This window comes from Panthera leo, chromosome C2 (genome assembly GCF_018350215.1).
Source record: "Panthera leo isolate Ple1 chromosome C2, P.leo_Ple1_pat1.1, whole genome shotgun sequence".
Lineage (NCBI taxonomy): Eukaryota > Metazoa > Chordata > Mammalia > Carnivora > Felidae > Panthera > Panthera leo.
In genome coordinates this window covers 59,952,302-59,977,441 of record NC_056687.1, presented here as the reverse complement: position 1 = coordinate 59,977,441, position 25,140 = coordinate 59,952,302, and the positions used below count along the sequence as shown (strand labels likewise).

General features: G+C 36.7%; 1 protein-coding gene across 1 annotated transcript in view; it reads right to left on the bottom strand.

The window, feature by feature from the left end:
* GRAMD1C (GRAM domain containing 1C) overlaps positions 1-25,140 on the bottom strand; it is a 103,911-nt gene that overhangs the window by 74,349 nt on the left and 4,422 nt on the right. Inside the window, exons 2-4 of the mRNA XM_042903719.1 lie at positions 23,720-23,869; positions 8,481-8,565; positions 299-402 (exon numbers count right to left, since the gene is read on the bottom strand). Coding sequence (XP_042759653.1) covers positions 299-402; positions 8,481-8,565; positions 23,720-23,869 — 339 coding nt within the window. The remainder of the gene's footprint in view (positions 1-298; positions 403-8,480; positions 8,566-23,719; positions 23,870-25,140) is intronic.

The window sequence follows — 25,140 nt, the reverse complement described above, 5'->3', positions numbered from 1 at the left end:
GTCTGTCACATCAGACATGATTTTGGCAGTCAAATGGATGTATGTTCAAGCTTTTTTCAACCTGAAATCTCTTTCTCCAACTGTATTAAATATGTACAAATGGAGCTTGATGTATTAAGAAAATAGATTACACACTTCTACGATATATAAATATATCACGCGCATATACAAGTACAGATATACAAATATATATAAATTTACTTCAGAATCTAAAGTACATTGTTTTTAGGAGGACTATATATATATTTCTATCTATGCAATTATTTGTATCAACAAGTCAAATCAAAATACATCTTACTGTAGTTTCCCATCTGAAGATGTTGCTATAGAAACACAGCCAGTTTTCTGAAAGATAGAGACGTCCCTGAAGCAAAATGTCCCTCTGAAGAGCACAAGCATAATCTAGATACACAAGGATAAGGAACAGCTTATTCACAAAAATCTGGCAACTTTATAACCTTATATTACTTTAACACATGAAAAGTCATCACTCTTTGTTCAATTGTTTGTTCGTTTATTCACTCACTCATTCAGATACTTAGGCCATCATACACCAGCTATTTTGCTGGAAACCAGGATTACCAAAAATGTACCTTGCCCGCATGGAACACAGTCTATAAGGGAAGGTATACAATGAAAGAATTACCAAAGGAAGTATAATGATCAAAGTGTAGAGAAAGCTATGAGAGAATATAACAAGGAGTACACAGGTATGGGGGGATTGGGCAGGGAGAGAGTACATCAGGAAAGTTCTCCAGAAAAAAGTAGTCTTTAAACTGAGATCTAAAGATCAATAAATGGTCAGCTGGACCATAAGGAAACAGCATGTGTGAAGACCCCGTGGCAGAAAGAAACACAGCACATTTCAGTAACTATATAAAGATGTCTGAGCTAGAGAAGCTGGAAAAGCTAGATCATATAAGGTTCACAGACAACAGTAGACTGTGGACTTTACGAGAAGCCATTGATGAGTTTTAAGTAGAAGGGGCATGATCAGATGTACATTATTAAAGACTACTTTTTTCACACTGTGAATATGGATTCAGATAAATGAGTTGGAAGTCCAGGGGAAAACTGATGGTGGCTCAGACCAAGAAATGACAGTAGTAAGAGAAAGAAGTGGTTAGATTCAGAGATATTTAGGAGGTACTACCGATGGAAAATTGGTGATTAATTAGACGTTGGAAAAGGGTGAGGGAGGGGACAAGGGCTACTACAAAAATTATATACATTTTAAGTTAGTTTCAAAGTTGATCCTCACTGCCTCAGCGCTAAAATCCAGCAAAATCAAGAGTGTTCTGGTAAATGCTGCTATTTACCAGTAAGTTAATATCATAATTTAGATTTGGCTCTTTGGCTAATGTAAACAGTATTGCTAAATTATCAATAATTCAAGATATAAAGATCTGCTATGATATTTGGTTTACCTGATAAATTTTAAAACTATATGAAGTGATTAGCAATTTTAGGAAAAAGCTGTTAAGGTTATGAATCTCAAAATATTTAAATTTCATCATATTAAATTTCTAATTTAACTAAAATACTAAAAATTGAGCCAAGTAATTCAGTCTTTCAAAATGTTTCCTTCAGCAAAAGAAAACTGAGATGCCCCCAAAATCTTAGTAAATAATTAAGTAGATTAAGTTACTCATTACTAGTACACATCTCTAAAACAGGAATTGGGCTAAAGGTCACCATGAGGTGTCCTGAAATTTTTATATAAGCCACTGAAACATTTTATTAATTTAATGCTTCTCACATTTCAGATCAGAAATGCCTGGCAGACTTATTAAAACAGATTGGTAGGCCCCTCCCCAGAGTTTCTGATTAAATATGTTTGGAGTAGGGTGAAGAGTTTCATGTCTAACATAAGCCCAAGTAACACTAACATTACTAGTCTGTGCACCACACTATGAGAACCAATGCACTATTTTACATTAACTATGTTCAAAGCCCTAGCAACCAACTGGATTATTTTAACCAAAGACTATTTGACACAGATTGACAGACTTTTTTCAGTGGTTTAAAAAAGGGTTTCCCTCGAGGCACCTGGGTGGCTCAGTCGGTTAAGCATCCAACTCTTGATTTTGGCTCAGGTCATCACGGTTCATGGGATCGAGCCCTGTGTCAGGCTCTGCACTGACAGCACTGGGCCTGCTTGGGATTCTCTCTCCCTCTCTCTCTGCCCCTCCCCCACTCACATACACACACTCTCTCTCTCTCTCAAAATAAATAAATTTTAAAAAACTTTAAAAAAAGGGGGGGCTTCCCTAAAACAGACATATTTTATTGTAATAAACTTATACCTCAATAAAATTTATTTTTTATAAAATGGCTTCTTAGCAATATGGCCTATGCAGGAAATGAAAAAAAAATTTAAGGCAGGAAATTTTACTTTTTTCTACTCCCAATTTCCCTACTGATAAACATGTAATTGTCATTTCAGAAGGCAATATTCTACCTGATTTGAGTCAAATGACAATCTGATTCATCTAGAATGGGATAAGAAAATGTTTATCAAAAATTGTTTTATGGATTTATAACTTTATAATTTGTGACTAGAAAGTTAGAATAAAATTAAGTAAATTAACCAAGCAACATAGGTCACTTTGATGTGTGTGTTAACATCAACTTACTAGCTATTACATAATCAATTTCAGAAAAATTAAATGGCTCCTATTCTTAAAGATTTATTTTAATAACTATAGTATAATGAAGGATACAGTGGAAATATGTACCAAGTGTTATGGAAATACAGATAGAGTGAATCAGCACCATATACTTCTACAGTAAGGTTGTACAATAAATAACCAAGATGTCCTATTATAGTTTTATCAAAGAATTTAGGCATATCTATCCATAAGGGAGGTGAATTAAAAGAATGTGTTTTTAAACAATCATGTCAGGAAACACACATCCCAAAGTATTCTTTGGGAGCCCCATAATGGGAACACTGCTTTTAAAAAGACTTTTTGGGGGCATCTAGATGGCTCAGCAGGTTAAGCGTCTGACTCTTGGTTTCGGCTCAGGTCAAGATGTCACGGCTCATAGAGCCCTGCATCGGGCTCTGTGCTGACAGCACTGAGCCTGCTTGGGATTCTCTCCCTCTCCATCTCTCTCTCTCTCTTTCTCTACCTCTCCATTACTTATGTGCACAAACACATGAGCACACTCTCGCTCTCTCTCTCAAAATAAATAACTTTAAATAAATAAATAATAAAAAAGAGTCTTTGGAATATTTTTAGGATTGCTTTCAGATTTAATACTTAAATTATAAAAGATAAGCATTCTCCTTTTTCACACTTAACATTTTTTATGTTGTTCTGTTTGCTTTTTACCTGAGACAACTGTAAAGGTAAATACAAATAGAAAAAAAATTAATTTTCTCTAGTGCAAAAAGGGAAAAAGACTCCCTCCTCACTTCTCTTTGAGCATTTTCTTCAGAAAATTTGTAAATTCTTTATTGCTTCTTTGAGATACATGTGAATCTTTTTAAAAACAAAATAAGCCCCTTGCCAGGTTTACAATCCAGGAATGTTTTCTCAAGGACTTAGGAGCCATCTCTTGGAAATGTAAACATCAAGAGAGATAGCCCCCTATCTCCCAGTTTCTGTAATAGGGTAGGAGCTTAACTTCGGTGGGCAACTTGCTCCAAGCTGCAAAACAAACTTTTGTCATAAAGATACGAGTTTATTTTTCCTTTGCATAAAGCCAGTTAACTAACACAGATAGTAGCCCCAATTATCAGGTGAATTTATGATGAAATTGTGTGTGACAAACAGTACTATCATGTCCTCTTACTTGAGGACTAGTTATCACTTATCTTTAGAACATGTGTAAAGGGTTGTATCTGCTTGGCTATATAAAAGGGTGAGATTTTCTTTCTGTCTCTCTTCACAATCTCTTTTACAGATTACCTGTGAGCATATCTCATTCCAGTTGAATGCTTATTCAATAATAAAACTGTTTTCTTTCTTTTCTACTTTTGTGAGAGGTTTTCTGGATTGGTAGGGTATTTTGTTTTTAATTGTATTTCTCCAACATAACATTTTCTTTGGCCAGGAATAAGAAGAGTAAGAATAAAGAAGGCACAAATGAATATTAGGAGTGAAAATGTGGACTCCAGCTAAAGTAGATGTTTAGAAATATTCTAGGGATAGTTAGTTGTTTAATCAGGGATTCATACTTGGGATAAGTCACCTAACAATTTAATTAGGACTACACTCCTTCAGGAGCTACTAGAAGCCCTTAGGCTACCTTTATTAGTGTTTAACAACAAATGTTTGGCCAACTAGCAGAGACACAGAAAAGGGTTTTCATTAGCAAAATTAGTGGTTTATCAGCATACAGGATGTTAGACATGGGATCACACTGGTGAAATCAGTTGTGTAACTATACATGGATTGGTTATCTTTTAAAGACCCTCTTCATCATCAGTATTTTATGTACAGAGAAAAAGAACCTAGTAAGCTCTTACCCTTAGGTATGGCACTTGTGTTACCTTGATCAGTGCTTCTCAAACTTTAATGTGCATATAAATTACCTGGAGATACCACTGAAGGGAGATTTGTGTCTTCTTCCCCATACGCTTAATTATTCAAGCATTTATTTTTATCAATATATACTCATGGATATTTTATTCTTCAGGTTATAATCCAATATTATCATTATTTATTTTATTGCTCAAATTATTCTCTCTTTGACCACTGGGAGTTCTTTCGAATTGGCTTTTTTTTTTTTCTTTTTTTTTTTTTTTTTTTTTTTTTTTTTTAGCACTTCCTTACTTTCTGGCACTACAAGCTACTCCACAGCCACTCATATTCTTTTTTCACTGCCCCAGCCCCAGAATGGACCATTTCTTCAAGGAGCTCTCATTCCTTTTATTGGGGATGGTATTTAGAGACCAATATCTGGGTCCTGGACATTCTGACTGCTTACTAAGGTATCACTGTTTCTAGGCTCGAGCAACAGACAGAGCTAGGGAATAGGTGTATATATGCTAACCCATCCTTGAGTGCAATATGTCACTTGTATGTAACATAGTTAGATTCTTTTCTTACTGATGGAATTTCAACCTGGGATCTCCTGATATTCTGGTTGACTTTTTCAACTTTTATACAATAAAGTTACCTCTGTAAAGGCTTCACAAATGCAATTATGTTACCACCACCCCAGTACCATATAGAACCATTCCATCACTGTAAAAATTCCCTTGTGAAACCACTCTCCTTTCCCAGTGTCCACAAATCTGCTTTCCATCCCTATATATTTTCATTTTTCATAATGTCAAATAAATGGAATCATAAAACATGTAACCTTTTAAGTTTTGTTTTTCTCACTTAGAAAATGTATTGAAGATTCATCCATGTTGCAATGCATATTAATAGCTTGTTCCTTTTTATTGCTGAATAGTATTCCATTATATGGATGTGCCACAGTTTGTTTATTCATTCACCAGTTGAATGACATCTTGGTTATTACCCATTGTTAACAAAGATGCTATAAACATTTACATACAGGACTTTTGTGAACATCAGCTTACAGTTCACTTGAGAAAATAACTAGAATTGCCCGGTCATACGGTTAAGTGCATGTTTAACTTTACAAGAAACTGCCAACTTGCCTTTAAAAGCAGCTGCGCCAGCCTGCATTCCCACCACCAGGAGATGAGAGCCTTGCAGCCTCATCTTCATTTGCTGCTGTCCATTGTTTTGCTGTTGCTGTGAATTTTAGCAATTCTCACTGCCAGGTAGTTTACTTGTGCTTTTAATGTGCATTCCCCTATAATAATTGATGTGGAGGATTTTTTTACATGCTTATCTGTTCTCCATATATATCTTGGGTAAAGTGTATTTACCCATTTTTTTAATTGGGTTGTTTGTGTTCTTATTGTTGACTTTTATTTCCATTCTAAATACAAGGATTTTTTTTTAATCAGATATGTGATTATCAACTATTTTCTCTCAGTCTGTGGCTTGGTACAATTAAACCTGGTTTTAGTTTTCTACTTTGTAAAAGTCTGTATTTTGCAAGTTTTATACAATAAACAGGTTCATTGTATCAGTGAGAGAAAACAAAAAAGTGTAAATTTTTTAAAACAAATTCACATACTGAAAAATACCTAGAAAGCTATACAAACAATATGAACTAAATTTATATGCAGGTGTTATGGTTACCAATACTTTTCAATTTTTTTCCTTATATTTTTCTGCAGAGCTTTAATGTTTTATAATGAATATGTATCATTACATTATCAGATTAAATTCTTTCAAGAAGGCAGTGATAAGTATGATAAATTTTACACAGGTTTCCTTGAAAAGTCACTTGATTTCAAGTGGCAAACTGGAAAGAAACACTTGCAACACACATGAAAAAGATCTAATTTTTTAAACATCTAACAAGCTACTACAAATTAAGAAAAAGACAAAAAAAACAAAAATGGTCAGAGTTTATGAAATGTTCACAGAAAAAGAAATACAAATGGTTTATACATATATAAATAGATGTTCAACCTCCTTTATAATTAAAGACATGGCATATTTCAACAATGATTAAGTACCATTTCTAACTACCAAATTTTACTAAAGCAAACTTCCTGAGGTGGGGCAAAACAGGTACTCACACACACTTTTGATGAAAATGCAAATTGGTGCAGACTTTTTGGAGGGTAACTTGGCAACAGGAAACTTATTAAATACTTATTACCTTTTTACCACAATTCCACTTCATAGAATTTATCTTACAATGTATGTGCACATATGTGCTAAAACAAATGTAAAAGTTTCAATGCAACATTAGTGGAAATAGTAACAGACAGGAAGTGATCAAAATGTCCATCAATAAAGGATTTGTTAAATAAATTACAGTACAGAGTTCATTTAGTTGAATATGGGCAGGCATTAAAAGAATGAAGTAATTCCTTAAGTAAGGCTATTAAAAAGAGCTCTAAACAAGGTTCAAAGAGTAAACACAGTATGTTCCCAGTGAAATTCTCTTAGGCGGGGGATGCCTGGGTGGCTCAGCTGGTTAAGCTTCTGACTCTTGATTTCGGCTCAGGTCATGATCTCATGATTCCTGAGATCGAGCCCTGCATCGGGCTCCATGATGACAGTATAGAGCCTGCTTGGGATTCTCTCTCTCTCTCTCTCTCTCTCTCTCTCTCTCTCTCTCTCTCTCTCTCTCTGTCCCTACCCCACTTGCATGTGTGCTTTCCCTCTCTTTCTCAAAATAAATAAATAAACTTAAAAAATAAAAAATAATAAAAAGAAATTCTGTTAGGAATATACATATATACCCCTTGAAATGCCTACAGAAAACTTCTCGAAATATACATAAGAAATTACTCTAAGTGGCTATACAGCCCAGAAAGTATGTTGAAATAGTCTTGGTTGGAAGGGCCACTCACTTCTCATTATATGCCCTTATATAGCATTTAAATATTTTGTCATGAGAATACATTGCTTTCAAATGTTCTTAGAAGTTGTTTTAACTCATTACGATATTTAAAGTACTGAGCTGAACTACAGAAATTCAGTTACATTGTGTTGAATACTGCCCAACAGTACCAGAAATCAGAAATTTCTATGAATAAATGGTTTAAATGAAATATATACTAAAATTAAAACCTAGTTTTATATTTTGATTATAAAAAAACATATTAAGCTTATATCAAAAATTAAGCACTTTTGTAAGAAAAATCGCTACAGTTTTCCTCTTCAAGTCTATTTAAACAAAATCTACCTGAAAGATTACATGAGGGGCACCTGGCTGGCTCAGTTGGGAGAGCCTGCAACTCGATCTCCAGGTCATGAGTTCAAGCACCATATTTGGTGTAGAGATTACTAAAAACTAAATAAATAAACTTGGGGCACCTGGATGGCTCAGTTGGTTGAGCAGCCAACTTCAGTGAGGTATGTTCTCACAGATCATGAGTTCGAGCCCCGCATCAGGCTCACTGCTGTCATTAGCACAGAGCCCACTTTGTATCCTCTGTCCCCCTCTCTGCCCCCTGCCCTCCCCTTAAACTCTTAAAAATAAACATTTAATAAATAAATAAACAATTTTAAAAAGAAGGATTACACGAAAAAGAATATAGCCCCAGAAAATTTTACAAAATTGGCTCTATAATCTGTTAAGGAGTACCTTTTTCCGGGGAAAGTTAATATATATTGAACAGCAAATTTAAATTTTTCCTACAAAACCATATGAAACAAGCACCAGAAGAAATTGTGACAATGATTTCCTTTTAGTTCTATTTTTCTTAGCTAGTACTGAATATTTTTATAAGTCAGAAATCATTCCTCCCCAAATTATAACTTAGTTTTACATTGTCTAATTAGAATGATAACATGCTGCTTATCTTAAAAGATATTTTCTGTCTAGCACAAAGGCTCAAATATTCTACAAATATTGTCACTTGTCAGTTCTCTTTTGATAATGAGGTAGTAAAATGGTTTTTTGCAACTTCCTGTCTGTTTTACCTGCTATCAGCTTCTCTGTATCAGGTAAGTGTGTGAACTGTCTTTTGTATTCCTCATTCCTGTCTTTATAGGTGGCACTTGAAATCTGCAACAATAAAAAGATTAAATTTCCATTTAATTATAATCTTTATTAGATGAACTAAAAGGTAGTGTCTTGAACAAATTTAAATGGACTGTAAAATAACATGCTTCTTATGCAATATTTTGTACATTTTTATATGAAAAACTAGATACATAAACATTTCAAAAAACACCAAAAGCAAGCAAAGGAAGCTCCCAGCATGCTGGAGTAAGGAGTTTAGCAAATTCTCTCTACAAAAGCAAATAAAAAACTATCAAAAACATCATCTCAAATTATTGGAAATTGACCAAAGGCATGCAATAAACTGAGAAGCATTTTTTTCATGAAAATCTACCAAACTTAGAAGCAGCGGAAGTCTGTGGCACTGTTTCCTTGCCCAGTGGCCCTTACTCATCCTCCCCCATCGGTTAAATCACTGTGACAGTGTTACAGTTCCACGAGGGCAGTTGTGTAGGCTATGAAAACTAGCAGCTATGCTGAGCGAGATGGCTGAGATGGTTCAGAGTGGAGAGCAGAAAAGCTATGCCCAGAAGTGAAAGGGAAAATTCTGAAGCTATCCACAAGAGTGTGAGGTTGTAGTCTCATTTGTGGCAAGAAATAAGCCCACTGGCAGACTAGCAGCAGACTTAACAAAGAGATCTTGGAGGAGAGACAGCCATAAATGGGGTTCATAAACTTCCCACGTATTCCTGGCTAAACAGAAGCTGCATGCATGGGTAGCAGAGACTACAGAGTTCCCATACTATCCACACATTCCTGGCTAGAAACAAGTCTTGGGGAAACATAAAAATTGAGACAAACTTGAAAACGGCCTGAACATTGAATACATTCCCCAACCTACACACAGATCTCTCAGCAGAAGAAAAAAGTCTTACTGGCTCTATGTATTTAAGCACAATTTCCAGGGCACCTGGGTGGCTCAGTTGGCTAAGCATCCAACTTTGGCTCAGGTCATGATCTTGCGGTTCGTGAGTTTGAGCCCCGCATTGGGCTCTCTGCTGACAGCTCATAGCCTGGATCCTGCTTCAGATTCTGTGTCTCCCTCTCTCTGCCCCTCCCCTGTCATGCTCTCTCTCTCTCTCTAAGAATAAATAAACATAAAAAAAAAACTTTTTAGAAAAGCAAAATTTCTGACCAATCACTGGCTGACATAAGGGGTGACCACTAGGAAGCCAGCCTTGAAAATAAAAACAACAAGGGGCGCTTGGGTGGCTCAGTCGGTTAAGCGTCCAACTTCAACTTAGGTCATGATCTCACGGTTCATGGGTTCGAGCCCCACATCGGGCTCTGTGCTGACACTCAGAGCCTGGAGCCTGCTTCAGATTCTGTGTCTCCCTCTCTCTCTGCCCCTCCTTCGCTCGTGCTCTGTCTCTCTCTGTCTCAAAAATGAATAACCATTAAAAAAATTTTTTGATAATAATAAAAAAAAATAAAACCAACAACAATACTAAGCTGAGCAGAGATAAGACAAATAGATTTCACAGATTTACTCTAGGCAAGTTACTAAACAAACAAAAATCATCAATAACAAGCTTTAGGGGTAGGGAGGATGCAATTAGAGTCCACAGTTGCTACAATACATTATCTTAATAGTACAATGTTCAACAAAAACTACGAAACATGCCAAGAAACAGAAAAATGTGACTCATACTAAGGAAACAGAAAAGCAGGCAGTAGGGTCTTTCAGGGTCCCCAAATACTACATTTAGCAGACAAAGACATCAAAGCAATTATTACAAATATGTTCAAACAACTAAAGAGAATCATGCTTAAAGAATTAAAGAAAAAAGGGGGCGCCTGGGTGGCGCAGTCGGTTAAGCGTCCGACTTCAGCCAGGTCACGATCTCGCGGTCCGTGAGTTCGAGCCCCGCCTCGGGCTCTGGGCTGATGGCTCGGAGCCTGGAGCCTGTTTCCGATTCTGTGTCTCCCTCTCTCTGCCCCTCCCCCGTTCATGCTCTGTCTGTCTCTCTCTGTCCCAAAAATAAATTAAAAACGTTGAAAAAAAAAATTAAAAAAAAAAAGAATTAAAGAAAAACATGTCAATAGTGATTCAACAAATAGAGAATCTCAACAAACACATTTTAAAAATTTTTTTAAGGAAAAAAAAGGACATTCTAGAGTTGAAAACTACATTCACTGAAATAAAAAATTCACTGAAGGGGCTCAACAAAAATTCAATATAGCAGGGAAAGAATGAGTGAACTTAAAGATTATTAGCAAAAATTATCCAATTTGAAGAACAGAGATGAAAAAGATTGTAGAAAATGAACAGACTCAGAGACCCATGAAACAAAATTAAGCGATTCAAAATACACTCAGTAGGTTGAGCCACCTAGGTCATGATCTCACTGTTCGCGGGTTCTGTGCTGACAGCTCAGAGCCTGGAGCCTACTTCAGATTCTGTGTCTCTCTCTCTCTTTCTGCCCCTCATCTGCTCGCGCTCAGTCTCTCTCTCTCTCTCTTTCAAAAATTAATTTAAAAAAATATATACACAACAGAAGTAATGAAAGGTAAAGGGCAGGCAGAAAAACACTTGAAGAAATAATGGTTAAAACCTTCAAAATCTGCAGAGAAATATTAATCTATAGATCAAAGAAGCTCAATTAACCAAGAAGGATAGGGAAATTGTTGGACAATTGTTGACAACTGAAGGACAGTTAAACTGTGAAAGACAAAGAAGAACATGAACGCAGCAAGAGAAAAATGACATGTACAAACAGGTAAAAACTAGTATAATTAATGGCTGATTTGTCAACATAAACAATGGAGACAGCAGACCTGCTTCAAAGAAATGTGAAAGGAAGTCCTCAGACTGCAAAGAAAGGCTATAGTATGGTAAACTCAAATTCACAAGAAGAAATGAAGCACACCAAAAGTGGAAATATCAAAAGTAATTAATTAAAATATATCCTAAAAGATATCTGACACAAGATTATTTTAAAACTTACATGGAAGAGCTCCTTCCATGATGAAAACACTCAGCAAGAAGGCAAGAATGTGTAAAAACTGGATCACCCACACACTGTGGTAGGAATATAAAATGGTACCGCCACTCTGGAAAACAGATTGGCAGTTTCTTAAAAACTAAATATGTAACTATCAATGACCCAACAATTGCATTCCTGGGCATTTACCCCTAGAGAGGAAAGCTATGTTCACACAAAAACCTGTACATGAATATCTACAGCAGTTTTATTCATCATAGCCCTAAACTGGAAATAGCCCAGATATTCTTCAGTGGATATATGGTTAAAACTATGGTACATCCATACCACGGAATTCTACTCAGCATTAAAAAGGAATGCACTGGGGCGCCTGGCTGGCTCAGTCAGGATCAAGAGCATCCGACTCTCGACCTCTGGGTTGTGAGTTCCAGCCTCACATTGGGTATAGAGATTATTTTTAAAAATAATAATATATATATACATATAATAATAGGTATGTACATATTATATATGTACATTCATACATACATAAACTTTAATGAAATGTTAGTATACAAAATAGATGGATCTCCAGGGAATTATGATGAGTGCATAGCCAATATAAAAGGTTACATACTGGCGGCACCTGGGTGGCTCAGTCGGTTAAGCGTCTGACTTTGGCTCAGATCATGATCTCATGGTTTGTGAGTTCAAGCCCTGTATCGAGCTCTATGCTGACAGCTCAGAGCCTGGATCCTGCTTCAGATTCTGTGTCTCCCCCTCTCTCTGCCCCTCCCATGCTCATGCTCTGTCTCTCTTTGTTTCTCAATAATAAATAAACGTTAAGAAAATTAAAAGGTTACATCCTATATGATTCCATTTATATAATATTCTTGAAATGACATAATTATAGAAATGGAGAATAATTATAGGAATGGAGTGGTTGCTAAGGGTTGAGTAGGGGGAAGGGACACTATAAAAAGGCTGTGTCTATAAAAATAATTCTTGCTGTGATGCAAATGTTCTGTATCAATGTCAATACGCTGGTTGTGATATTGTCCTATAGTCTTGTAAGATGTTGTCATTGGGGGAAAACTGTTGAAAGAGTACAGGGTATCTGTATCATTTCTTACAACTCCATGTGAGTCTAAAATTATCTCAAACTAAAAGTAAAAAAAAAAAAGTAAAAGAAGAAAGTTCATAAGGTTAGAATAAATGTGTTAATTCTATGTAAAAGGGGGAAATGCTTAAAGTAGTTTTAAAGCTGATTCAGAGGTCATTCCCCATACTCATGTTTGTTCTCCTCTGTAACATTTTCACCAGAGAAATAACACAAGTAAAATCATTTAATTATTGAGCAAAATGTGACTAGTGTAATAGAAACTCACTCTTGTATGTGGCTCATGGGATCAATGTCATTGCTTTTAAGTTCACATCTCATGTCTAAGAAAAGGTTTTTTGGAAAGGTAGATAGAGAATGCTGAGCTAGAATTTTTGTATTATTTTCATTTGGTTTGCATGTGCTATTTAAACTTTCTCATCGTCCTACTCTCTCTCTCTCAAAAATAAAAATAAATAAACTTAAAAAAAAAAAAGGAGGGGGGCGCCTGGGTGGCACAGTCGGTTAAGCCTCCGACTCTTGGTTTCTTTCAGCTCAGCTCATGACCTCATGGTTCATGCGGCTCTGAACTGACAGCAGGAGCCTGCTTGATAATTCTCTCTCTGTCCCTGTCTCTGTCTCTTTCTCTCTAAGTAAAAATAAACCAACTTTAAAAAAATAAAATAAAATTTCTCATTGTCCTAGATAATCAAAAGGATATACTTAGGTTGAAGCCCTAATTAATAACCCAGTAACACATTACTATTTCAGTTACTTTCCACATTCTCCATGTCATTTATTTAAATATGCTAATTTACTGCTAATTTCTTAGTAGTCATGCTACTTTACCAAAATATTTTTCCATGTTGATATGGTCATCTTTAAAGAAGTATACATTGTTTTTAATGAAATATGAATTTTCTTCCTTCAGCCCTCTATTGCTTTGGATAATCAAATTTAAACCTTACAAAGGAAGATTAGGACAGCAGTCTAAAACCTAGTGCTTCAATCAGGTTTTTGCCCCCAAACTGTACTTTTTAATGTCACTAGAATCCTCTACAAATCCAGTAGTCAATTTTCAGCTCTCATCTTATTCTACCTATCACAGTAGGTCACTCTGTCCTTAAAAGACTTCCATCATTTGCCTTTGAGGATGCCACACTTCCTAAGATTTTATCTCAGTAGTCAAATCGCAGTTTCTTTTGCTAGTTCCTGCTCCACCACCTGAGGTTCTAAACACTGGAGAGTCTACTTCTTTTCCCTATCCATATTTTTTCCCTAGGTGATCTCATCCAATCTTTATAAATCTGTTTTATTTTTTTAATGTTTTTTAAGGTTTATTTATTTTGAGAGAGAGAGAGAAAAAAAAAGCATTGGTTGGAGAAGGGCAGAGAGCAGGAGAGAGAGAATCCCAAGCAGGCTCTGCACTGACAGTGCAGATGAGGGCTTGAACTCAGGAACCATGAGATCATGACCTGAGCAGTCAGATGCTTAACCAACTGAGCCACCCAGGCACTCCAAAAATCTGTCTTTAAATACCATCCATACTCAAAGTCTTCAAAATTTATTTCCTGCTTCAATCTCTCTCCTACGATTCATGTCATAAATCCAATTGTCTACTAGACTTTTCTACTTATATATCAAATATGCATCTCCAACTTCATTTTCCCAACTCCCAAAACTACTTCTTCCCCCTGCTATCTGCATCTTTCTCTTCTCCTAAGCGATGCTTCCATGCACCCCGTTGCACTGATCAAAAACCTAGAAATTATTATCCTTGATCTTTTTCTTCTTCTTCACTCACCATATCTGACTCCATAAGGAAACTGTCAAACAAGTCAATCTTATTCCCGACTCTTGCCTTCCCACAGAACCCCACTTCCATTTTCCTTTCTTCACATGGTTCATCGGTGTTCTTTCTTTGTCCCTCATAGGGCTCTCTCAAATGGCACCTCCTCAGAGAAGATTTCCCAGACCATCTTGACTGAAAATGCTACTCCCTTCCATGTGATTCTCTACACCTTACATGCTTCTATTATCTTTAGAGCTTCTATCACTACCTGACATAATATTACACGTTTGCAAACAGAGAGAGAGAGAGAGAGAGGCAAACCATTAAAGACCTTTAACTATAGAGAACAAACTGAGGTTTGCTGGAGGGAAGGTAGATAGGAACATTGGCTAAATAGGTAATGGGTGTTAAGGAGGGCACTTGTGATGAGCACTGGGTGTTCTATGTAAATGATGAATTACTAAATTCTACTCCTGAAACCAATATTACACAATATGTTAACTAACTAGAATTTAAATAAAAACTTGAAACAAAAAAATATTATAATTTGTTCAGGTGTATACTATCCATCTCCCAGTCAGCTCTAGAATGGCAGAGACACCACTGAGTTCACTTAGAATAGGCTGGTGCATAGATGACACTCAAATGAATTATTAAGACTATTCCTGGGGGCCTGGCTGCCTCAGTCAGAAGAACATGCAACTCTTGATTTTGGGGTTATTAGTTCAAGCCCCATGTTGGGTGTAGAGTTTAATAAAAAATAATAATAAATACACTTTAAAAAAGACTTCTCCTATCTTAATTGATATACATCTACCTTTATCACTTATATGATAATAATTTCTCTGCTCATATATTCTTTTCATTTACCGTGTGAGAGACTCACCGTACCTCCTGATTCTGATGTCTTTCATCAAAAGTAGAACATTTTCAGCTATATTCTTTTTGAATGTTGCCTTTATGTTGATCTTCTGAAACTTCTAATGGAATCATAATGGACTCCTCTACTTTTCTCCTTATATCTCAAGCCATTCTCTTTAAAATTTTCTATCTTTATCTCTCAGTGGTACAGTGTGAATAACTTCCTCATATATATCCTTCAATTTGCTGACTTTCTCTTTATCTGGTATTTCCTACATCCACTGAATTTTTAAATTATTATTTCAATAACCATATTTTTCATTTCTAGAAGTTGAATTTGGTTGTTTTCCAAATCTGCCCAGTGTTTTTAAGAATGTCTTATCCAGGGGCACCTGGGTAGCTCAGTTGGTTAAGTGACCGACTCTTGATTTCAGCTCAGGTCATGATCTCATGGTTCGTGGGACTGAGCCCACGAACAGCGCCCTCTGTCAGTGCAGACCCTGCTTGAGATTCTCTCTTTCCTCTCTCTCTGTCCCTCCCCCAACTCATGTGCATGTGCACACACACACACACTCTCTCTCAAAATAAATAAACAAACAAACAAACAAACAAACAAACATATTAAAAAAGAATGTCTTGGGGCGCCTGGGTGGCTCAGTCGGTTAAGCGTCTGACTTCGGCTCAGGTCATGATCTCGCGGTTCGTGAGTTCAAGCCCTGCGTCAGGCTCTGTGCTGATGGCTCATAGCCTGGAGCCTGTTTCAGATTCTGTGTCTTCCTCTCTCTCTGACCCTCCCCGTTCATGCTCTGTCTCTCTCTGTCTCAAAAATAAATAAACATTGGGGCGCCTGGGTGGCTCAGTCGGTTGAGTGTCCGACTTCGGCTCAGGTCACGATCTCGCGGTCCGTGAGTTCGAGCCCCGCGTCGGGCTCTGGGCTGCTGGCTCAGAGCCTGGAGCCTACTTCCGATTCTGTGTCTCCCTCTCTCTCTGCCCCTCCCCCGTTCATGCTCTGTCTCTCTCTGTCTCAAAAATAAATAAACGTTAAAAAAAAAAAAAAATTAAAAAAATAAATAAACGTTAAAAAAAAAATTTAAAAAAAAAAGAATGTCTTACCCACTTATTGCATGCTTAATTTCTTCTATGAAGTCTTAAATAATATCAAATAATGATTTTATAGTCTTTACCTAGTAGTTCTATCCAAAATTTTGAAGCAACTAATATGCTATTCATTGAATATCCTTCTGCTCACTCATAAAGTATTAAATTCAGGTCCCAAAACTTCATGAGAGATCAACTATAGTTGTGTACTCTCAGGAATATTTCCCTCCCCTACCACCCCAAGCCCAAGTTTAGACAAATAAGCTTCCTTGTCTTCAATGGGCAGATGTAGGTGGATTTTTTCTTAGCCTACCTTTCACAGAATGTATAACTCTTCAAGAGTCATGGCTTTATAAGGAGTTCTCCATTCTACAAGTTCATACAAGTTCTCCGTTCATACAAGTCCAAGACATGTCTTCTATCCCAGTGTAGCCATTAAAGTTTTCGTTACAGAGACTAATAAACTCCCCAGGGCTGCCTCAACATTAGCTCATGTGCTTACAACTCTGATAATCAGTTCCCTCTTCTTTTTTAGCCCTTGGGTAGTTCCCTTGTTATTCTGTGAGCCCAGACATTCAATTTATAAACATGTTTGTAACATTTCATACAGCATTTCTAGGTACTTTGTAACAGAGGAGTTTTTAAGTTAAATGGTCCTCTTTCCCAGCCTAAATGTCCCTCAACTGATGAATGGATAAAGAAATTGTGGTTTATATACACAATGGAGTACTACGTGGCAATGAGAAAGAATGAAATATGGTCCTTTGTAGCAATGTGGATGGAACTGGAGAGTGTTATGCTAAGTGAAATAAGCCATACAGAGAAAGACAGATACCATACGTGTTCACTCTTATGTGGATCCTGAGAAACTTACCAGGAACCCATGGGGGAGGGGAGGGGAAAAAAAAAAAAAAGAGGTTACAGTGGGAGAGAGCCAAAGTATAAGAGACTCTTAAAAACTGAGAACAAACTGAGGGCTGATGGGGGGTGGGAGGGAGGGGAGGGCGGGTGATGGGTATTGAGGAGGGCACCTGTTGGGATGAGCACTGGGTGTTGTATGGAAACTAATTTGACAATAAATTTCATATATTAAAAAAAAAATGGTCCTCTTTCCATATTGCCAGAAATGTTAGTTCCTATTCCTTTATAATTAAATCTAAAATAAATAGCATATCTAGATTTTCAAACAAAATCTATAATTGAATATTAATGAATAAAATATTATTTTCAAATCCAACAGAAACTAGAAAATAAGTTCACTCTTTTTTATCAGCTACCAAAGTCAATGTCTAAAATATCCTTTTTACCTTGAATAAATTCAAGATATTCTGTGTGGAGGGCAACGTCTGATTACAGAAAACACCTTTTCTAAAGTTGCCAAAGTATGTTTCAAACATACTAATTAATCCTCTTGGGTTTTGTTTTTATTGTTATTTAACGGTATAACATTAATTAATCCTCATGGTGTACCTAATTCTAAATCATGTTTGTGGTAAGTTGTATCCAATAAAAAAGCTTACTTGTGAATAACATGACTATGATCATGCTATAAGTCAATGATAAAGTACAGAGTCAAGACTTATGATTTCTTGTATAATTAGAAAAGTTTATTATGATCTAAAAAATTTCAACTCTAAATATTTTCTACCAAAACATAAGTATAGTAGTTATTATTTGTACATATATAATGTTTCAAAATCTACACTTGTTTTATCCTTAAAATGTTTTAGAACAAAAATATTCTTAAAATGACAAATTTAAACTCTAACCTCTTTTATTTATTTTTTTTTTTTTTTTCCGATGCAAAAGCAAAAGAGCCTTTATTCGAGCTAGCTCGAGCTCAATCCCCTACCTGCACCGAGGCAGCGGTGAGATACCAGGGAGAGAGAGCGAGTTGCAAAAGGACAAAGGTTTTATTGGGGCCTAGGGGCAGTTGGTGAGGTAATGGCTGTGGCCTCTGCTGATTGGCTGGGGAAGGGTCGGAGTCCTGTTACGCAGGTCGCTGGGCGTGTTTTGACCAGGAAGTTTGAACGGGTGAGCGGGAGGTTACTCAAGGGGTGGAGGCGTGGTCTAGGTGAAGGACACAGAACAAGATGGAGTCGGCCGGCGTAGGCCCGCCCTTTCAATACCTTTGAGTTACATGGATAAAACATGAGATATGGGGATGAATGAACAGTCCCAGGCAGCACCTGATAAGAACACTTTGACTAACCTGGGACCCCAGCTTTTGAACAATGGACCAAACCTACAAACTGTATCATAGTCTATCATATTTATAATATGAAAGATATTGCCCTTCCACTTTTTCTAACCTCTTTTAAAACTCTCCTATTCTTTCTTTTTTTCCCTGTCTCCCTTCCAGATTCAAAGATCTGAGGAATATGAGATTTCATATCTTCTTTATTCTATGTATATTTGCCAAGATTTTCAAATATACACTCAAAGGAAAACACCCCTAAACAAATTTTAGTTACACAATTCAGAAAACTTTATAAATGCCTCCACTTTTAAAATACAATTATCAAGTAAATCAGCTATTAAAGAAATAAGTATATACAAATGACAAATATTTTTAAAGAGAAATTTAATATTAATGAAATATCAACATAAAAAGGAATGCCTAAAATTAAGTACCTTATCCAAAGCACTATTATTTCTATTAGAAAGCCCAAGTAAGGAGTGCCTGGGTGGCTCAGCTGGTTAGGCATCTGACTTCGGCCTAGGTCATGATCTCACCGTTCCAGAGTTCGAGCCCCATGTTGGGTTCTGTGCTGACAGCTCAGAGCCTGGAGCCTGTTTCAGATTATGTGTCTTCCTCTCTCTCTCTGCCCCTCCCCCACTCACACTCTGTCTCCCCCCGCCCTCTCTCTCAAAAATAAACATTAAAAAAAAAAAAGTCCAGATAAGTATGTCATTTCCTAAACATAAGCAACAGAAAATCTCAAATGCTTTTTTCTACTTTTAAAAGTTACTAGCTCAACATCATGAAGAGAAGTTACATTAAGTAAATGCATCTTCCGCAGACCTCTGAATGCTTTTCCTCTGGAACATTAATCTACCTGGAATCATCATTTAGTCAACCAAACAAAAAAAAAGTGTTTTTTTTGTTTGGTTGGTTGGATGTGGGGTTTTTTGCGGTATATTTTTACTAACAGTTAAAGGGCAAAAGGATAAATATTTGTTTGCCATTAAGTTTATTTCAAGTTTATTCTCTTCCTTTTCACATAATTATTGTTATACTGGGACTTAAAAGTTATTAATAAAACTAATTTCTCACACAGTAGGATTAAACATTTTCATTTTTAAATATAAAAGAAAATAAATATAACCATTAAGATTCCTATCTTTAAATTACAGGATTGAAATAGAATATCCACAGCTATTGATCTCACTGTCCAGTGCTATGGTAATTTGATCAAACTTCTTTAAAGTCCTACTGTCAGCTGCTAACTACCCTAGAAGTAAAACAAATAAGTCAATAAAACTGAAAAAATAAAGCGCTACTGTCAGAAAGACAATCACTAGCCAATCTGTCAAGCAGAACAAGATTAAATGCATAGAGTCTAGAAGAAACCAGCCTCAGCAACGACAAAAAAACTTAAACTTTGTTTCACTGTCTTGTATCCTTTTGCCAAGTTTTCACAATTTTTTATTTGGGGGGAATCATCAAAATATCCTTTCCAATATTACAAATAGCAGGTCCTCTCTCTTCTCTAGCACTTTTCACCCCTTTCTACCACTCTTAAGGAAAGGTGTTCCACATGTAACATACTCCTACTATATATGCCCAGAGTTTTTTATGACTGATACGCAGCTGCCAGAAATGTAAATTATGAGCACTTGCTAGCCAAACACCTCCTCCACCTTTTTCCCTATTGATTCAAGACACACTAATGTTGCAATACGAAGGCCCGATCTCTCATTTTAGAAATGAGGCGACTGACAGGTTGAACAACATAGTCAAGAGTACCACACAGTGAAATCACCAGGCACAGAGCGTACATACTCTATCCCAAATTTTTTGTTCCCAATCTCCAATTCATTAAATGATACCATGCTTCCCTGTAGATTCACTATTGTGGAACAACTGAGTTAGCCAGGCCAAAATATATGAGTTAATCGACACTAGTGAATTTTTCAGGTCCTGGGAGCTTAACTCTTCAAATAACAAAACTTTAAAAAGTTATCAATTCTTGGGGCACCTGGGTGACTCAGTTGGCTAAGTGTCCGACTTCGGCTCAAGTCATTATCTCATGGTGCGTGGGTTCAAGCCCCACATCTGTGCTGACGGCTCAGAGCCTGGAGCCTGCTTCAGATTCTGTGTCTCCCTCTCTCTCTGCTCCTTCCCCATTCACACTCTGTCTGTCCCTCAAAAATAAATAAACATTACAAAAAAATGTTTTTCATTCCTCAAAACAAAGTGCTTGTAATTAGCATATAGACCTAAACTGAGACAAAGTAGACTTTCAACACTCTAAACAAGTGCTTCTCAAACTTGAATGTTCATACAAATCTCCAAGAATTCTTGTGAAATAAAGACTCTAATTCAATAGGTCTGAGATTGGGCCCAAGACTCTGCATTTCTAATCAGCAGACAGGTGAAGCCAAGTCTGTTGGCCCCACATACTACAGTTTGAGTAGCAAAGGTCTAGAACACATACCTCTTTTCTTCCTCTCTCCTATTTCTAAATCCTCATTCCCCTGCTTGTTCCTTTTTTAGCTTTACCCTTCTTCTTAGGTTAAGTCTGCAAAGAATAACCACAGTGACTATTTAGTCCTGTAGATAGCCCTTGGAATTACAAAGGTTTTCCAATCCATAACAAAGCTACACGATCATAGTGCAGAAGGGCCAAAACACTACAGTAGTCATAAACTGTCTCTGAATGAAACCAAGAATAATATAATCAATATAGATGACATGATTTTCAGGAAGTATAATTATTTGGTATATTTGTTAGCAATTAAACATTTTCCTTCAGATATGTTTTTAAAAAACTTAAGTTTCTTAATAGGAAGTCAGAAACTTATTCATGTTAAGATTCAATAACATTCACCGGACTTCAAGCTGTATTACAAAGCTGTAATCATCAAGACAGTATGGTACTGGCACAAAAACAGACACTCAGATCAATGGAACAGAATAGAGAGAACCCAGAAATGGACCCACAAACGTATGGCCAACTAATCTTTGACAAAGCAGGAAAGAATATCCAATGGAATAAGGACAGTCTCTTCAGCAAGCGGTGCTGGGAAAACTGGACAGTGACAGGCAGAAAAATGAACCTGGACCACTTTCTTACACCATACACAAAAATAAACTCAAAATGGATGAAAGACCTAAATGTAAGACAGGAAGCCTTCAAAACCCTCCAGAAGAAAGCAGGCAAAAACCTCTTTGACCTTGGCCATAGTAACTTCTTACTCAACACGTCTCCGGAGGCAAGGGAAACAAAAGTAAAAATGAACTATTGGGACCTCCTCAAAATAAAAAGCTTCTGCACAGCGAAGGAAACAATCAGCAAAACTAAAAGGCAACTGACAGAATGGGAGAAGAATATGTTATTTGCAAACAACATATCAGGTAAAGGGTTAGTATCCAAAATCTGTAAAGAACTTACCAAACCCAACACCCAAAAAACAAATAATCCAGTGAAGAAATGGGCAAAAGACATGAATACACACTTCTCCAAAGAAGACATCCAGATGGCCAACCGACACATGAAAAAATGCTCAACATCACTCATCATCAGGGAAATACAAATCAAAACCGCAATGAGATACCACCTCATACTTGTCAGAATGGCTAACATTAACAACTCAGGCAACAACAGATGTTGGCAAGGATGCGGAGAAAGAGGATCTCTTTTGCACTGCTGGTGGGAATGCAAACTGGTGCAGTCACTCTGGAAAACAGTATGGAGGTTTCCCAAAAAACTAAAAATAGAACTACCCTACGACCCAGTAACTGCACTACTAGGTATTTATCCAAGGGATAGAGGTGTGCTGTTTCGAAGGGGCACACCCCCCCCCCATGTTTATAGCAGCGCTATCAACAATAGCCAAAGTATGGAAACAGCCCAAATGTCCATCGATGGATGAATGGATAAAGATGTGGTATATATATACAATGGAATATTACTCGGCAATCAAAAAGAATGAAATCTTGCCATTTGCAACTATGTGGATGGAACTAGAGGGTATTATGCTAAGCAAAATTAGTCAGTCAAAGAAAGACAAATATCATATGACTTCACTCATATGAGGACTGTAAGACACAGAACAGATGAACACAAGGGAAGGGAAGCAAAAATAATATAAAAACAGGGAGGGGGACAAAACATAAGAGACTCTTAAATATGGAGAACAAACAGAGGGTTACTGGAGGGGTTGTGGGAAGGGGGATGGGATAAATGGGTTAGGGGCATTAGGGAATCTACCCTTGAAATCACTGTTGTACTATATGCTAACTAACTTGGATGTAAATTATAAAAAAAGATTCAATAACTGAGCTGCTAATTATGAAGAGAATAATGGTACTTGTACTAATCCTTATAACCTATTAATATTATTTCTTTTTTAGGCTACTGTAAAACTACAAGAAATTCTGCTACCAAGTATACCTAAGAGTCAAGAGAGCAGCTTTCTAATGACTTAATATTTGAAGTACATATGTCTCATAATCTTCTATAAATTTCAGTTATAGTTGCAGTATACCAGATTCTGTCAAATATCTTATAACTCTGACAGGAATTGGTAGATTTGGAATGAGTCCTTTAAGATAATAAATGCTAGCATTCATATGGCAATAGAAATGTTGTTCCTACCAAAAGACACTATACACCTAATCATGAGTCTCAAAGCAGAAGTCTCATTTTACAATGGGGAAACTTGACCCACATCCCAGTTCTGCAACTAAGTACAGTGCAAAGAGAATATGAAACTCCTAACTTTAAAACTTAGCTTGTAATTACTATATTCTACAGGTCAAACATTGTTAAGCTTCCTTTTAGGTATCAAAACTAATTCTTTAAATCAAAGTTATGTAAAATAGCTGGTTTCTCAGTAACATTTAGAAATATGGTTTCTGCATAATGTTAGTCTCTTGCAATATAGTGAACAACAACGTAGGTAGAATCCAATTCTGTGCTGTAGTTTTCTCCCAGGAAAACTGAAGCAGATAATTCCACTCCATCAAACCAGACAACAGTGCATTCTAGTGGCCAAAGAAGAGCATAATCAGAAATGTCTCAGACTCTGGTAAAACTTAACTGTCTAAAATCAAGAAGCTAATAAAATATTATAAACATTATATGAACTGCTATAAATTTAAAGAAAATTTGCATTTAAGATTTAAGTGAAAATATAAGAAAGAAAAAATATTACCCAAAAGCTCCAGTCACCACTCCAGTTATGTAAATTTGGCCCCTGTTTTTTTGCTGACACTGTATTATTCTCATCCGCAACTGGGCTAGGATTCTCCTCTAACTCTTCCTGTGGCTCAGGGGCAAAGCTTGAATCCCCTGCATTTATTGCCTGGAAACAAGTATCAACAATTAAAATTACTTATTGAGAAATGCTCATTTTAAAAATGAAAAGAGTTAATGTTCAAAATACACAAATTAACTTGAAAACAATATTTAAGCATTTAGGAAACAGTAATTAACATGTTTTTTCTTCTACAGTTCATATATTTACACATGTGACAAATATTCTCCAACTACTACTACTCATTAGGTAGTTTAATTGGCACTGGGAATTCAAAAATGAATAAAAGGAAGTCCTTAGCTTCCAGAAGTTCACAGTCAGCTAGAGGAATAATTAAACAGTAAAAAATACCATGTAAGGGGGATGATAATTAGTTCAACCTCTTTGGAGAATAATTTGCAATGCCTCCTCTGGTCTAGAATGGGTATAAACTAAAACTCTGTGCACATGGAGTCAACAATGGTTATAGTACTAAGAAAGTGGAAACAAACTTACTAACCATAATTTGTGGGAAATTGGTAAATTAGCTCTGATTTATACAAACAATGTAGTTAAAAATCAATGAATCAGGCATTGACCCCCAATCTATGGAGCATTCTGGGGAAAGAGTACACTCTGTGCAAGAGATGGACCCATTTGGGCAGTCACTCATGAAAGAGAGTCATTTTGGAGTAAAAAAGAGAGAGAGAGAAAAGAGCTGGGAGGAGGGAAGGGAGCAACCATTGTGAGAACACATGGCTCACCTGGACCCTTAAATACCTCTGTTGTTCCTGCTGTTGCCCTGCTGCCACTGGTACCTATGCCTCTATTGTAACAAAAATCCTGATCCTCCAGGTTACAGAGAAAAGCAGCCATGGAACCCATGTGGCACAGCAAAGGGGTAATTCAAACTCAGCTTCAGCTCAGGGTTGGTTTTTTCGTTTTTGTTTTTTAGTGTTTATTTATTTTTGAGAGAGAGAGAGACAGAGGGACAGAGAGAGAGACAGAGCATGAGCAGGGGAGGGGCCGAGAGAGAGGGAGACACAGAATCTGAAGCAGGCTCTGGGCTCTGAGCCGTCAGCACAGATGTGGGGCTTGAACCCATGAGCTGTGAGATCATGACCTGAGCTGAAGTCAGACACTTAACTGACTGAGCCACTCAGGCGCCCCAAGCTCAGGGTTTTTAAACTCCACAAAGTAACCACATACCCCTACCCCTGGTAACACTGATTTGAGGCTCTCTGGAGGATGAAATTTATAAATATGAAATGATATACAGGACTCCCTCCACTTGAAATATATTCACTCACCACCAAAAGAGATAGAGAAAAACAATAAAG